This window comes from Nansenia antarctica, assembly GCF_963989245.1.
Source record: "Nansenia antarctica genome assembly, chromosome: 4".
NCBI classification, from domain to species: Eukaryota; Metazoa; Chordata; class Actinopteri; order Argentiniformes; family Microstomatidae; genus Nansenia; species Nansenia antarctica.
The window spans coordinates 31031753-31049595 of record NC_137689.1 but is presented as its reverse complement, the minus strand read 5'-3'; the positions used below and the strand labels follow the sequence as shown (position 1 = coordinate 31049595).

The window sequence follows — 17843 nt, the reverse complement described above, 5'->3', positions numbered from 1 at the left end:
ATACCAGCCTTTAGCCAGGAAGGGGACTTATTAACAAGTGCATAAAATTCCTCAATCCAGGTGAGTTACTCTTTGTATATCAGGATCGTTCAAGATGTATTAGTAATGTGTTCTAGTTGTACATGATGTGTAGTGTCATTTAAATGTGTCTTTGAGCCATAATGGTACACTATGTGTGTGCATGCACTTACTGTAGTTGATGTGGTTTTGACTGAGAGGGAGATAGGGAGGAGAGAGTAACTGTGGTGAATACTGAATGGGGATACCCTCCAACGTATGAATATTATAACAGCAATCACATGTGGGAAGAAAATTTGAAAGTACACCACATTAGAATAACCTCAAGATCATTTTACTGGTCGTACTGAGCGCTGCATTGTCCCAGTGAAGTTACAATCCTTTAGGAAAATCAGCTGTATTTATCATTCCAGATATTAAGATGAGCAGTGATCGTGTGGAACAGTCTGACGGTCATATTGAACAAGCAGGTAAGGATGTTTCACCTGACCTTGGTCTGTGTGTTTAGTTTATTTGCTGCCAGGTGTATATTGACCAATTATGATGACATACTGTATCTTGGCAAGTTATGAGGTTTACTTTGTCTGTCGTCCAGCGCAGCTAACAAAACTGTTTTCTCTTGCTGCTTATGTTGTTACTATTAATAGCTTTACAAAAGCACTTTTTGACTAAATCTGCTTATGTCAAAGCACGACAACGTTTTAGAACATTTGTCGTACTCTTTCTGTGCACTTTGACAATATCAATGTAGGATTTTATTTATGCTGAAAGTAAGATTTTGTGGATTTGATTTGGTTTTGTTGATATAATAAGGTATAAAGTGTCTCTGAGATATCGTTATTTAAAAAAGAAAACATCATATTTATCCAGATGGGTGTTACATACATTTCAGCAAATTGATGACATCATTTAATTGATGTCATGAAATTACTTTTTTTCCTTTTGATTGAAATCAACTGAGACAGAACATTAGGTTAGATTAGATTAGACTAGATTAGATTAGATTCAACTTTACTGTCATTGCAGAATACAGACAACAAAATGCAGTTTAGCATCTAACCAGATGCCAGTGCAAATAGTGATATAAAACATGATATAAGGTACAGTTAGGTGCAGTATGGCAAGTATGGTAGTTAGAGGTATATACAGTTATGAGCTATGTACAGTTCAGGTATCTTATGTACATCCATAATAACTTAGTCTGGCTGTTGACTCTTGACAGAGAAGGTGAAGTAGAGAACAGTTAGTTGTTTATCTTGGCTTCAGGGATATGTGTAGAGCCTCCAGGCTGAACTCCTGCTTCACTTCATTTGACACGGCTTGTTATTTAAACTCTACATCCCTCTTGATTACCTTTGGCCCTCTAGACATTTTATATTTGTGTTGTTTACCTTAATTCTATTGCCAATAATTATATAGATGTATTTTGGCAGTGTCAGTATGTATACACAGTGCTAGTATATTTCAAGTTTTCAGATCAAAATAATCTGATCAACAACTCCAGTCCTTCCATCTCACATATAATATATAATAATAATAACTGACACACTAGTCTCCTCATCAGCATCTTCCTCAATTGCACTAGGAAGGAGGATGGTAAAATAGGATGTGTTTATCTTGTCAGTTGGAAGGCCTACCAGGATGTACCTGAAGCTGTTTGCAGAGAAGCTGTCAGGGCCCTGGGGCTGTGAGGTGACATGGGCTGGGTGGTGAAATACGGAACAAACTCAGTGAAATGTGGAACCTTCTGAGAGAGCATCGCGTGTTAGAGAAGTTAACGTTTTTTCTTTTGATACTTTCACTTGAGTGAGTTTTGGGCTCAAGTTCAATCAAATTCTATCTAACATTGGTTTAGCTTCATTCCTTCAATTCTCCATAATCAGACATGGAGAGCAACCATGAGCCAGGCTAGTGGATAACACCTGTATCACATGATAACACCTGTATCACCCAACACTTAACATCCGTATCACATGATAACACCTGTATCACCCAACACTTAACACATGTATCACATGATAACACCTGTATCACATGATACCACCTGTATCACATGATAACACCTGTATCACCCAACACTTAACACCTGTATCATCCAACACTTAACACCTGTATCACATGCTAACACCTGTATCACCCAACACTTAACACCTGTATCACCCAACACTTAACGCCTGTATCACCCAACACTTAACACCTGTATCATCCAACACTTAACACCTGTATCATCCAACACTTAACACCTGTATCACCCAACACTTAACACCTGTATCACCCAACACTTAACAGCCACTGCACAGTGCATGACTAGGCACCAGGTCAGGGTGAGAATGTCACAATCATATTTTTTATGATGTTGACACCTTTCATCCAGCATGACGTACACTGCTCTATGCATTCAGTGTTGGATTTTCCACTCAACTAACAACTTAAGTCCCTTGTTGGAAATGGAACACATGAGATACTCGTAGATCCGTATGAAACATAGGTCAGCAAGTGAGCTATCTTTGTATGTAAATTGTCTCAGCCTATGAAAGGATGTCCCCTAAGCAAATAGATGAATAGCTATCATAATAGTTATATCATGTATTACAATATGTAGGCAATATGTAGTTGATGACATAACATTGAAACAGCCTATAACTATCATTATGATTTCATGATGACACAATAATCTTGAGGATTTAATAACACACATTTTACACAGTTTCCCCCCAAACATGTTAAGATCACATTTTGATTTGTATTTTCATAAAACCAAAATGAAGCCTTATGAGAGGTAATGTTTTTATACACATATGAGCAGCTGTGAAGGTCATCCACCTCCATGACCCAGTCTGAGGTGACTGTGATGCAATCCTTAGACAGGAGTCAACATTCCTTTGCTGTCTTGTATGATCAGCCTTCCTCTGCCAAAGGGATACTGAAGAGGCATCATAGTGTGTGTGTGTGTGTGTGTGTGTGTGTGTGTGTGTGTGTGTGTGTGTGTGTGTGTGTGTGTGTGGGCGGGGGGGGGGGGGGGGGGGGGGGGTGCTGGCACTACCAACGCGTTTACCTTTCCTGCTGTTGCCCACAGTGAGTGCACCTGGGGGTCTGTAAACATTTGATTGGAAGGGCCTGAAAAGGTTGCCACGGTTACGAGCTGATTTGCATGGGTTGATCATTTCCATACTGGAAGTTTGGCCATTAGAGCGGGGTTGGGGGGTGTAGGGGGGAGGGAGGGGAGGGAGGGGAGGGTGGAGATTTCCATACTGTGGGACGAGCAGGCACGTCGACCGCCGCAAACTCCCAGAGGTCCCATTTGCCATTCAAATGAGGGAAGATTACCTGGCACAGCCGACCTTTGAACTATGTCCCTCTCTGTCTGGGTCTCATGTTACAGTAGGGTGTTGTGGGGAGGAAAGAGTTCATACCAGTTGGGTGATATTAATCTGCTGCTTGGGAATGTGACATTTATGAGGTCGTCTGTCTAATATGAGGATGTGTGCGATTTGCCAAATATATATATCTTTTTATATATAAGCCTACATAATCAATAATCCTCTATGCAGCCCCGTGTGCTAATCTTAGAGGTACTGCTGGAGGTGGGTGATGGGGTGGGGGATTAGATGAGTTGGTTGTCATACTTGACTTGAAATTAATTCTCATATTACTTTCTTCTGCAGACATTGAACAAAATGGACTTGACTATTCCAGACACGTGAGTACTTTGAACCCTATCAGAATGGATGACCTACACCTAGTAGGTTTGTAGTGACACCATCTTGATGTGGACAGTTAGTTTAGTAAAAGCCTTCTTTCTGATGACAAAAGTCCATATCGCATGACGATGTTAGCTGTATTATTTATGCAGTATAGACATCCTGAAAATGGATGAACTGTATGTCATAAGGAGAATCAAAAGCAATTGTCTTTTTGTCCATTAATGGAATCATAGAACATTTATGTTAGTCTGTGTGAAATAATGTGATAGCCTAAGTAATCCTAAAAACTCTGATTGGCATGATCTATAAAGGGATGTGTATTGTGTTAGCCCTGAGGCATACAGGAACCGCCCCGGGCCTTGGGAAGACATTTGCATACTGGCTGCCTGAGGGGAGGGAGGGAGGGAGGGAGGGCTTATCACAGTTTGGATCTTGTTTAACAAGTCCAGCAGCTTAACCTACTGTAACTGGCCCAAGGGCACACACACACACACACACACACGCACACACGCACACGCACACACACACGCACACACACACGCACACACGCACACGCACGCGCACACACGCATACAAACACACAGACACACGCACACATACACACACAGACACAGACACAGACACAGACACACACACACACACACACCACACGCACACACAGACACAGACACACACATACATTTTAAATGCTTTATTTATGTCCACATACAAAGTACAATTCTAAAGGACATAAATACTAACAGTGCATTTTGACATCCTGGAAACAATTTGTAACAGTAATGCTGAGCCAACAACCAGTTCTGCCACACACAGGATGTTATTCGCACCAGACCAGTGGGTTGATCAATACTATAAGACAGACAGTATCCCGCTCATGGGTACAGGAATCACCGCCTTCTCCATATTGAGCGGCTACCAATAACAGCGGATATTGAGCAATATTTTGCTAACTGTTTGGCCCTTCTCTTAGGAAGACCAGCCATATGAAGGCCTCTAACAACAGACTTATGAACATGGCCCAGGCTGCCAAATATAAAAACTAAAAGTTGACATCTGTAGCCCAGTTGTGATACGGCCTGCTCCAGCTGTTGGTATTTTAAGATTTTGGTTAAAAAGGCTTCCTCTAGGCCAGGGGTCACCAACTACATTTGTCCAAGGGCCAACATTTTTCGAAGCTTACACTGTGGGGGCCGGCCTTTTTTTTATTTAGGCATAATTAGCATATTATTGTTTAATATCTTCACTTTCTTACAAAATGTATGTTATTGATTTATTATCAGTGTTAACAGACTCCTGACACCTATACTGCAGCCACTGAGTAATCATTTTCAGTTATCAATCAAGCAAAATGTCACTCTCAAAGAACCTGAAGCGTAAAATTGATGTGGAAAAACGCAGCTTTAATGAGGAATGGACCGACAAGTACGCATTCAGATTGCCAACATTTGTAACGCAAAACCTGTATGCCTCATCTGCACTGAAGTTATTGAAAAACAATACAATCTTCGCCGTTACAATTATACAAGGCATGTAGCTTTCAGAGAATCATACCCTGAGAAGTCATACCCCGAGACCAGTCACAGAAAAATAGACTTAAAAGCAACTTAAAAGCTGGATATGGACATGCCAGTGGAATTATTAGCAGAACGTTATCTGAACGAGAGGGCAGCTAGTGCATCTCTCCGGGCTGTATGGGTTCTACAAGCATAACGAGCCATTTACCTCATACATTTTTTGACTGAGAAGTTATTTGTTATTTAAGTCACTATAATGTGCATGTGAAAAAAGAGCCTATAACACGAAATGTCAAACAAGAGCATGTGAAGAAAAAAAAAACTAAATGTTAAATGAGTATGTGAAAAATAAAATAAAATAAAATAAAGGTTAAATAAGAGCTATGAGTGTGTCCCCATTCTTGCATGCGAATAGGCGCTACGTCTGCCGAATTCCATTTAAAAGACGGGAATTAGTTTCAGCTTTGCTACTGCTATTTAGATGCAAGGTTGCAGCTTTGTGAATGAGTTAGGTCTGAATCGTCCTGCATTGGAAGAACGATATGAATCTATGCTATGGCCGCGTTCGTAAATTCGCTCTGAGAGAATCAGAGCGTCCACGTGACTGCCTCTAGTCCAATCAAATTACTTGGTTCCATGACGACGTTGAATCCAGTGTGCGCTCCGACGAATTTACGAACGCGCCCTATATGTTCTAAACGGTATTTCCCTCCTCACATTTTCTGAATTCATTCATATTTTAAAAAACATAAATATTACACGGGCCCGATGGGAAGCTTTGGTGGGCCGCATTTGGCCCGCGGGCCGCCTGTTGGTGACCCATGCTCTAGGCTATGGTCAAAGGTGCAGCCAACTTCTAAAATAAGCACCTCTCTGTGGTTTTCGTTGACAATTACAACATCAGGGGTGTTTGCTGAAATATTGGAGAATATTTCTCCTCTACTCTTCGTCGCTACACAAACTGAACATGTGGGGCTTTACAGTGGAGTGCTTGTACAGCGTTGCGGCAGGCCTGAATATGGAAAAGACACCCTCTGAAATCAGATCCACAATTCGATCATGCCTACATACTGTATGTAGAGCCCTTTATATACACACACACACACACACACACACACACACACACACACACAGACACAGACACAGACACAGACACAGACACAGACACACAGACACAAACACCTACACACACACACACACACACACACACACTCACACACACATACGCAACACACACAATACACACCCACACACACACAGAAATATTAGCTCTGGCCAAACGTAACCCACTCAATGAACAACTACATTGCCATTGAAAGATGCAGTGTTGTGTTTTTGTCTTCTAAAGAAAATGTAATCTTTGGGAAATAGAACCAGAAGGTTTAATCCAGTGTGTTTGTTTTGTTAGATAAAGACAGAGGACCTCAACGACTCTCCCCACTCTGTCTCGTCCCAACACAAGACATGTCACCTGACACAGGGATCCCCGCTGCCCGGGGGCCATCTGACAGGGGTACGCAGTCCCACCAGCAGTCTCAAAACAGCTCCCTTCTGGTCCCATGCAACACCATGTCATTCTATGACCGCAGACTATTCTGTAAGAATAGGAAATAACTGCCACTCTGTCATGAGATGGACATTGTTTTATTTAATTATTGTTTTTATTGTTTTTGAAGAAATTCAGTTTCTGTCCATCTGCCCCACAGGAGCTGCCCTCCCTCCACACCATGCAGCAGCTGGTGTTGATGCCTGGCTCTCACCTCTCCTCCCCCTCCTCCTTCCTCCTCTCACAGACACAAACGGGGCACCAAGGTACACATCTGTTTTGACAGAGTCAGCTGGTCAGAGAGGAATTCAGCGTTAAGCTGAAAGCACCTCTCCAAAAATGTAACTACACGGCAGTGCCTACGCAACCGTAAGCACTGTGATTGGTCCGCTTGGTAGCGCATGATTCCGACTTTCTCGTAGGCCAAAATGCGGAAGCCATGACAGAAATGTCATTTACTTTTTCTGTAATTACTTATTAATAAAGATTTGAAAAATTATGATAACCATCTTATTATCTTAGTTTAATGTCATTTCAATGCATCATAGAACTTTTATTTACAACACGCATAACAAAAATACGTTTTTTGATCGCTATTATGCTGCTATGAGTACACCGACCAACGCGACACGGTCCGCGGTCCGCGGACCAACGCAGAACTATAAACTTGGAGAGCCCTCGCGTAAGCTACGGCGTAGCCGTAAAGCCGTAAATTCGACGCAGGAGTAAATTGGGCTTTATTCACATTTTGCTGGTCCTGCCTGGGGCCTCATTTATAGAAAGTACATTGGATCAAATTTGATCTTGTCGTACGTAGAAAACCACGTCAAAGTAGTGATTTATACAATTTCAACGTGAGTCGATTTGACCGTGGAAACGATCGTAGCTCTACGTCAGGTGACTTGACGTGACTTGACGTACGCACATTACCTACTGGTTATGCAGAGTTATTACAGGTATGTGAGCCGCATTGCCTACTGTAATTCATGCGAAGGGAACGTGGTTCGTAATAAAATTAACAATGTTGTTATCAGCCGAGAAAATGAGTTTAATTCAAGATTTAAAGGGAACTGATGTATGTATGATGTATTTCATCATATGTACTGTATGTATGATGTATTTCAGTCTTCCTTTATATTACTCTGGAGCTGTCAAGGCAACGCCATCTCCCCTTCAACGCGCTCCACAACGGACCTTGCCCGGCCATGCGCTAAATTATACTGGATTTTCCTCCGGTGTCTGGGGGTTCACAAAGGGAGTGAGCAGCCATGTTTTCAATGTCACCTGATAAGAATAACACCATTATATTATTACAGTATAAGCATTTGCCTGGTTAGTTGTCATCAGCACTCGAGTTGAGGGGGGATGAGGGGGGATGGCATCCCCCCTGAAATAAAAACAGTCAAAATCATCCCCCTTCTAAAACTGCCATCCCCCCTTTCCATCCCTTATGTAATTTTATCAATGAACGTGGTGTTACTGCTATTTCAACATTTAGTTTTGCGCATATTGAGTAAAATACTGTGGGTACCAAGTCACTGACACTGAAGTCACTGACGCTGTGGGGATGCTAAAATTGTCCCCATGATAAAATCCACCATCCCCCCCTGATTTTCTTTTACAACTTGAGTACTGGTTGTCATGATCAAACGTTACAAATGCAACTTACCGAGAAGCCACCCTTCTCTGCCCTCTCCCGCTCACTTGGCTAATTCAGACGCTATAATTGAGCCGCTATCACAGGGCGTAAATACAAAGCTCATTCACCTGCGTTAAATTTCAAGTATATTTGGTATTTATAGACTTTAGTACGTACGCAATTTTAAACAAGCGCAGCCCGTTTTATAAATAATGCTTACATCCGTTTAGAAAAATGTGCTTACGTGCAAGTCAAAGATGACTTTCAAGTACTTTTTTATAAATGAGGCCCCAGGTCTCTGAGAGCCACTGGGATGTGTGTACAGGGTGTCTGTTCCAACCCAGTGCTAACACCTTCGCTTCAAGTAATCAACTCATCATAAAAAAAACTTAAATCAGGTGTTTTTAGTGTTGTCATACAACACAAACCTGCGGGGTATTCCATCGATGTTGCTAAAGGAAACATAACATAACCAAGATGTGAACAAAGTTAACATAACCCAGAGGCTTTTCGATTCTATAGAAACATGTGTGATACAACGAGGGCTTCCTGTGTTTTTCCTGTGCAGCCCTTCTGCAGCAGAACCTCCTCTCCCTGCCCAGCCAGACCCAGTCAGGCCTTCTGCAGCACCAGCCCGGCTTAGCCCTGACCCCCCAGGTAAACTAAACCCTGTCTGCAACAGCACCGCATCACCTAAGAAGTCACTGTTCTGAGTGTACAGGAGTATATGAAAGGGAAGAATGTGCATCATCCAAAACATTTTCACAAGTTCCATATGAAAGTTCCTAACATAGGCTACAGTTTGTTTAATGGTTGCAATTGTGTCCATAATTCTCGTAAAAACAAGCAAAAAAGTTTGGTATGGAAGGTATGGAAGGTATGGAAAAGGCCAGTGCTTGACCACGGCCGCCAGTTTTAGAAAGAGCTTTGTTGGACCTTCTCTATCATTTGATCTCATTCCTTGAGGGCGATTTATCAAGGCCAATTTTGTGCTATTTTAAAATTCAACTCGACACAATACGCCACACTGTAATCCCTCTTCCCAAAAAAGAGGAAGGTAACCTGCCTTAATGACCAGTTCCTGTTGCCCTAACGTCTGTCACCATAAAGGGCTTTGAGAGGTTGGTTCGACCTCACATCAGCTCCACACTACCTGCCACCCTGGCCCTTCTTCCATTTACATACCGCCCCAACAGATCCACAGATGACGCCATCTGCTTTCACCCCGCACACTTCCTTATCCCACCTGGACAAAACAGATACCTGTGTGAGAATGCTGTTCATTGACTACAGCTCAGCATTCAACACCATTGTTCCTTCCAAGTCATGTCACCAAACCTCAGGGACTTTCTTTGATTATTAAACCTTTATTTAACCAGGTGACCTCATTAAGATCATGAATCTCTTTTCCAAGAGTGACCTGGCCAAGAGGGGCAGCACAAGGACACAGACATACATTCAACACACAGATAGACATAATACACAATAACAAGAAATTAAAAGCAGGTTTGGGGCGGGCACAGATACTGAATTAAAAGCAATGACAATTTCCAATACTTTCACTTTCTAAGACCTTTAAAATCGTTATGAAAGCATCATAGCTGATTAGTTATTTTAATTTTAAGTCTTTCTGGAGAGTATTCAAGGCAGAGGGGGCAGCGTACTTAAACTTTTTTTTTGCCCAGCTCAGTACGAGCACGCAGAACATGCAATTGTAAAAGGCTATAATGTTCATGGTTTCTGAGAAGATGATCTACCGTACTTGGATCTTCAAACCTCCCTGTGTAACTGGACCTGGACGTCCTGAGGGAGCAGATCCCAGGTGGTGAGAGGCACCATCCCCTCCTCCACTCTGACTCTCAGTACGGAGAGGCTGTGTGCTCAGTCCCCTGCTCTACTCCATGTTCACCCATGACTGTGTGGCCACACACAGCTCCAACTCCATCATCCCGTTTGCTGGTGACACCACTGTGGTTGGCCTGATCACTAACAGCCATGAGTCAGCCTGCAGGGAAGAGGGAAGAGTCGTGGCAGACTGGTGGTGACAGGATTATAATCTCAACTGGACATCAGCAGAGCTAAGGAGCTGATTATGGCCTGCAGTAGGAAGCAGTGGAAAGCGCCTGCAGCTTCCAGTTCCTCAGTGTCCATATAACTGAGGACTTAACATGGTCACCACACACCTGTACGTACAGTGATCCAGACAGCACACCAGCACCAGTTTTCCCTCAGGCGGCTGAAGAAATTCGGCATGGACCCCCCCCCCCCCACCCCAGAACAGATCCCCAGAACAGGTGCACCATAGAGTGTATCCTAACTGGCTGCTCAACTGCTCAACTGACACCACCCTCAGGTACCATGGAACCCCCCACCCCCGCTCAACTGACACTACCCCCCCCCCCCATTTCCGTGTCACTCTCCCATGACATAACACATTTGCATTGTCTCTCACACACACACACAGACACACATGCATTCATACACTTATACTGTATATTATTCATACAACTATTGCTATTGCCCAAAATTGTTGTTGTGTTTCTGCTGATACTATGCCACCTCATGTTATTGTATCGCATTGCATTGTTGATGGTTTGATTGTTCACTTAATTTTTATTTTTATTTAATTTTGCCATTTAGCAGACGCTTTTAATCCAAAGCTATTTACAATTATGAATTACAGGGACATTCCCCCTGGAGTAACTGAGGGCTAAGTGCCTTACTCAAGGGCACACTAGTAGTGGTGTGGTTTCAGGCGGGATTTGAAATCACAACCTTCCGATCACAAGTCCAACTTACTATCCACTACTAGACAACCACTACCCCTATAGACCACTTTGAGGAGCCCTAAGCATTTCATTGCACCATCTCCAGCTGTATTGATCTGTGTATATGATCAATACTCTTTGATTTGTAATATTATGCCATGTAGTTGACACTTTTATCGAAAGCAACTTACATCGCAGTGAGTGTATACATTTTTCAGTATATGTGACAGGGTCTGGTGAAAAGGTCCTCAATTAGGTCAATCAGTCTCAATATTTTTTTTTCCAGATTATGAAAGTGCAGATAGTAGATTTGAATATTGGTACCCTCAAACCAAATACTGGAGAAAAAACGCTCTGAATCCCGTTTGCTACCATCGTGTTGGTAGCTAGGTAGGAGCTAAGACATAACATTGCTATAAACATCTAACTGCATGTTTGGCACATCACAACATGCTGATATAACATCAAAATGCTAAAAACACATAACTACACATAATTAGATGATCACATAGTCCTTGCTTTTGAACACGTCCTAAAATGTAAATATGTTTACAAGCCATGTATCACTTACCCAGTAGCCTACGGCAGACGACACAGCGAATACAATTCTTAATTATTAGTATTTAGTGATCCTAATCCTGTTGTTTGGTATATCAAGTGGGCTTTTCAACACTTCAACTTTCGTAATATGCCAAAAAACTGAAAACGCATTATTAAAACATTGAAGTGTTAAATAAAGAAGATTTTTGGTTATTTGAGCGACTTGAGAATTGCTGACATTCTTCATGGCATTGATTCCATAAAATGTTGGAAACATTCAGTTGAGATTCTGGTCCATGATGATATGATTGCATCATGTAATTCCTGCAGATTTTTCCAGTGCACTTTCAAACTGTTAATGTCCCGTTCTACCACATCGCAAAGGTGTTCTGTTGGATTCAGATCCAGGGCCTGGGAAGGCCACTGAAGAGCACTGAACTCATGTTCTTGAAACCAGTTTGAGACATGGTGCATTATCATGCTGGAAGTAGCCATTAAAAAATGGGTATATTGTGGCCATGAAGGGATGCACATGGTTAGCAACAATACTCAAATAGGCTGTGGCATTCAAGCGATGATTGATTGGTATTAATAGGCCCAAAGTGTGTTAAGAAAACATTCCTCATGCCATTACACCACCTGTGTGACGGTCAGATAGGGAACCCAAGCGCAGACACAGACAGAGACAGGTTAAGGTAAAATAAAGTCTGATTTATTTAAGGGAGTAGGCAGAGAATGGTCGTAGGGCAAGCGGGGGGTCAGGCCGGGAGGTCAGGCAGGCAAGAGGGCAGGTAGGACAGGCAGGCAGGAGGGCAGGTAGGGCAGGCAGGCAGGTAGGAGGGGGGCAGGTAGGGCAGGCAGGCAAGAGGGCAGGTAGGGCAGGCAGGCAGGCAGGTAGGGCAGGCAGGCAGGTAGGGCAGGCAGGTAGGAGGGCAGGTAGGAGGAGTCCGGTAGGGGGGTAAAGGCAAAACAGGGGTAAGTAGGAGGCAGGTACAGGCAGGGTAGTAATTAGTTAGGGGAGCTGGACGCGTATCATACGGTAAACTGAAGCTTCGATCTGGCAGAGTAGTGAAGGCTGGACCGGGTCTTTATACAGGGCTAACGATGAGATAATGAAGAACAGCCGGACAGCTGCGCACCTGAAGCCACTCCTGCCAATTAGAGGGAGAGAGAGAGAGAGGGAGAGAGGGAAAGAGAGAGAGAGAGAGGCACTGCCCACTACCTAGAGGTAGAGGGCGTGACAACCTGAATGAATGAGAAGGTGTACAGGGGTTCATCATAAAGTGTTCAGTGAGTGAATGGTCCCAGCATACCATGATTTGAATATTCAATGTGTTCACTGTGAATGTAGTATTTCTACCTTCTGAAATGATGGTGTTATCAAGCGAAAGGTTCTTTATATACAAATCTGCTGACATACACTTGATGATGGTGATCACTTTCAATTAAATAAACAAGCTATTAGATATTCACTTTCAATTCTGGATGTACAATTCGCATTTCTCAACAAAAAACTGTCAACTTATATGACGTCTTGCTGCAAGGCATTCTGGAACCTGCAGTTCTACCCATTCTTAGCTAATACAACAGAAATGTACTTCTTTTGAACTATCTTAACAATAAATAATAACTCTTTGAACTGCCAATCAATGATGTAACATAATGAATCAATCTCTTGTAACTGTCAATCAATCATGTAACATATTAATCTCCCTACTCACCGGCATCACCTCCCGCTCCCTCCATAGACTCCAGATGGTCCAAAACTCTGCTGCACGCCTCCTTTCAAACACCCGCTCCCGTGACCACATCACTCCTGTCCTCCACTCTCTCCACTGGCTCCCCATCAAAGAACGCATCCAATTCAAAATCCTCATCCTCACATACAAAGCCCTCCATAGCCTGGCCCCCCCTTACCTGACTAACCTCCTTCTCCCCCACCGCCCTACCCGTACCCTCCGATCCTCATCCATTGTTCCCCTCACTGTCCCACCCTCAAAACTCAAAGGCTTCGGTCACCGTGCCTTTTCACGAGCTGCACCCCGCCTCTGGAACTCTCTCCCCCAACCACTCAGAGACTCACCCTCACTCCTCACTTTTAAATCCCACCTCAAAACCTACCTGTTCTCCCATGCCTAGAGCCTCCCCTACCCCTAGCCATCTCCCCCATCCCGACGCCCCCGCCCCCCCCCCCCCCCCCCCTTGACACGCATACAGCCTCCCCTACCCCTAACCACCTCCCCTGTCCCTACCTCCCCCCCCCCCCCCCTCCCCGTTCACTGACTCTGTGTTCCATGTTACTTGTTGTTTTTGTGTTTTCCGTATCCCCTATATTGTCAGCGTCTTTGAGCCTCGGAAAAGCGCTATATAAATTCAATGAATTATTATTATTATTATTATTATTATTAATCAATCTAATGTAACCTATAAAGTTACAACAGTGAAGTCATGGCTCTCTCCACCGTCTCTTCAACCAGGCCATGAGTCGTTCTGGCTTGACGACGGTGTCCATGGAAGGCCACCTGGACATGTCCCACCTGCAGGTGCCCAAACACCTGGGAGCCTCGCAGCAGGACGAGCCCAGCGACCTGGAGGAGCTGGAGCAGTTTGCCAAGGCCTTCAAACAGAGACGCATCAAACTGGGCTTCACTCAGGTTAGACACCCGAACCTCCTGTACTGGTTGTTCTGATCACTTGTGATCACGTTGTTCAAATCCATGGAATCCATCATGGATAAAGGGAGGAGTGAAGTGAATGACGATAGTAACAAAAATACACAACAACAGATACTTCGATAGATCACTTCAATTGGAAAAGGAAATGTTTTGTGATCATCAAGATTTTCCCACTGATTGAGCTACTGTATATCTCTATCTATGCATTGCTAAAAGTGATGTGTTATTGGGGATAGGGAACTTCAGGGATGCCTCTAACAGTGTGTGTGTGTGTGTGTGTGTGTGTGTGTGTGTCTTCCTTCCCAGGGGGATGTAGGCCTGGCTATGGGGAAACTCTATGGGAATGACTTCAGCCAGACCACCATCTCTCGCTTCGAGGCGCTCAACCTGAGCTTTAAGAACATGTGCAAGCTGAAACCTCTGTTGGAGAAATGGCTGAGCGATGCAGGTAGACAGACCCCTGCGACCCCTGTCAATATGGCACCTTTTCTATATTCTGCTTGTTTTGTGGTACTCTGTGGCTCCGTTGGTAGAGTATGGCACTAACAATACTTACCGCTGGGACCCTATAAACTGGAAATTGTATGCACTTTTTTCAAAATAAAAGTATCTGCGAAATGGCATACGATGAATGTGCAAGATGTGCCATTGCTATCTCTTGAAAGATGAGACTTTTCTTTGCATCTCTTTTTTTCCTCAAAAGTGGATGTTTATTTTATTAAAGTTATTGGCTGGAAATGATCATTTGGTTGATCCTCTTTACCACTCTTTCCACATCAGAGAATTCCCCCTCTGACTCCATGTCTAACTCTTCCAATCTACCTCCACTGATGGAAGGCTATGGAAGGAAAAGAAAAAAGAGGACAAGTATCGAAACTAACATTAAGCTCACCCTGGAAAAACGCTTCCATGAGGTGAGTGAAGGTTTTTTTTCAATATTTTTTAACATAAAAATGTTAGGCATTTCTGCTTTATTTGGATTGAGACAGTAGAGATTGACAGGAAGGATGGGTGAGAGAGAGGAGGGAGGACATGATATGGATATGTTGAGGGCCAGTGTTACTCCACTAAGGCCCCTAATTGAGAGAATGTTCTATGTAAACGCTGATGAACCCCTATCACAGGAAATGTTCATGACTCAATGATTCAAATCAGTTTGGCATACTTTCCTCACACGCACCGTGACATTATCATAATGAACAGATAATGGCCTCTTTTAAAGGGTTATATGATAGGATCATAGGATGGGAAGACTATGCATTGTATTACATCTTATTGCATATACTGATTTAAACCTGCCATTTCCAAAATCCACTTTTTGGTGCAACAATGATCTGTGTTTAGGCTGCTAGCCTGCTGGATCAAAGAGCCCACATCAAACCACCAGCTAACAACAGTACAAAATGTCCTAGGAGCAAAACAACCCACAATGCAAGTTGCTGTGACATTTGAACATAACTGAACATAACTGTATCTTTCTCCTTCAGAACCCCAAGCCCAACTCAGAGGAGATCACTCTGATCTCAGAGCAGCTGTCCATGGAGAAGGAGGTGGTCCGGGTGTGGTTCTGTAACCGCCGACAGAAAGAAAAAAGGATCTACTGCCCTCTATCCACGCCCATGAAAACACACAACTACACCTCCAGAATGGTCAGAGACATACCATGTATTAGGTTCATTTTTAGCTGACATTATCAAAGCCTGGTTTTGAATCTATCATTAAAGGTAAAATAGCCTGCTTTGAAATATAACATTGTTGTACACTCACCGAACACTTTATTAGGGACACTATACTGGGTAGTACCTCCCTTTGCTCTCAAAACAGCCTCAACACAATTTGTGGCATTGATTCCACAAGATGTTGGAAACATTCCTTTGAGATTATGGTCCATGATGACATGATTGCATCACACAATTCCAAAACGATTTTTTTAGGTGCCCTTTCCAGCTGTGAATCTCCTGTTCTAGCACATCCCAAAGGTGTTTGGGAGTGACGGGGAAGGCCACTGATCATGTTCATGAAACCAGTTTGAGATGACTTTTTGCTTTATGACATGGTGCATTATCATTCTGGAAGTAGCCATTAGAAGACGGGTACATTGTGGTCCATGAAGGGATGCACATGGTCAGCAACAACACTCAAATAGGCTGTGGCAATCAAGCCATGATTGATAGGTATTAACAGGCCCGAAGAAAACATTCCCCACACCATTACACCACCTGAATGAATGAGGTGTACAGGTGTTCCTAATAAAGTGTTCAGTGTGTGTATATTTAGAATTTAATTGGACTCATTACAGAGATATTGAAAGTGGTATGTAGCATGTTCAATGCAGGACTGTTGTCTGCTGATTGTGTCATCAGGCGCTATGTACTCCTCTATCTCAGGCCTCCACGTCCAGATCATACAGTCCTCTAGCCTCTGGGGGAGGCAAGTATTGCTACTACAACTAATTTTACCACAAGTCTAAAATGTAAATGAGAAAAAGATCTTTTTAAAGCCTTAGTCCTTTTGAACATCCCCGTAGCCACAATATTCACTCACTATGTGTGTGTGTGTGTGTGATGACAGAGGAGCAAGCATCCCAAACATTTAATTTTCATGTCAATTCCAATGTACGTGACAAATACAATTTGATCTGATTTGATTTGAATGGATCTGACTTGATGTGTAGTGTCGTCCAGCTCCTCTCCAAACAGCCCATGCCGTGGGGCTTCACCCAGCGCACTGTCGTCTGGCTCTGCTGCTCTGACCTCCCAGGTCAACCAGTCCTACAGCACACAGGGGTATGGGACCAAGCACACCCAAACACACACATCAGCTGAACACGGTAGTTTAACACTGTATGGATGAGAGATAAACCTGCTTTGTTTGAATTTCAGAATGCCATCGTGGTATCGCACATGGAACCCCACTCCCTATCACCACTGAGAAACGTTACGATGATTCTCAACCATCATGGACAGGAGGACAAAATCAGAAATGGATGCATTTCAATCTTCAGTTGCATGAGAAGGTCTTTTTTTTTTATGCCATTGAATTGAGAAACACTGATTCAGATGTTGTTGTGTCACTGATTTCAAGTACTTCTGTGGTCTTCTTAAAGGGGCAATCTGGGATTATTACATTTCATATCTTACCACATCAGAACCCACAATATAAGCTTCTTTTACTCCACTGTCTGTAAACAATGTCATTGTAAACAAACACATCAAACTATGATTTCTGGTCATCCCTGGCATCCATAGCGCCATCTACTGGATGAATTTTAGCATGTTTACATTTCTCCAGTCCCATCCCCTCAGCTGTTTATCAAAATAAGTGTCGGGGGGGAGCACTTAGTTGTTGTTTGAATCTCAGTTTGGCCCTTTAAAGTAGCATAAACATAATTCTAGCCTGAGTGTGAAACCTTTGATACCCTGAAAGGAAGAAACATTTC

At 43.1% G+C, this 17843-nt stretch overlaps 1 protein-coding gene across 1 annotated transcript; it reads left to right on the top strand.

The window, feature by feature from the left end:
* Positions 1–1659: 1659 nt before the first annotated feature.
* pou2f3 (POU class 2 homeobox 3) lies at positions 1660–17399 on the top strand (the record flags this gene model as incomplete). Its single annotated transcript, XM_080529330.1, has 11 exons — positions 1660–1710; positions 6645–6749; positions 6943–7048; positions 8990–9078; positions 14207–14383; positions 14711–14852; positions 15185–15318; positions 15892–16053; positions 16792–16834; positions 17079–17190; positions 17287–17399. The coding sequence occupies 11 exons, from the start codon at positions 1660–1662 to the stop codon at positions 17333–17335; spliced, it is 1170 nt and encodes a 389-aa protein (XP_080385456.1). The 3' UTR covers positions 17336–17399.
* Positions 17400–17843: the final 444 nt, after the last annotated feature.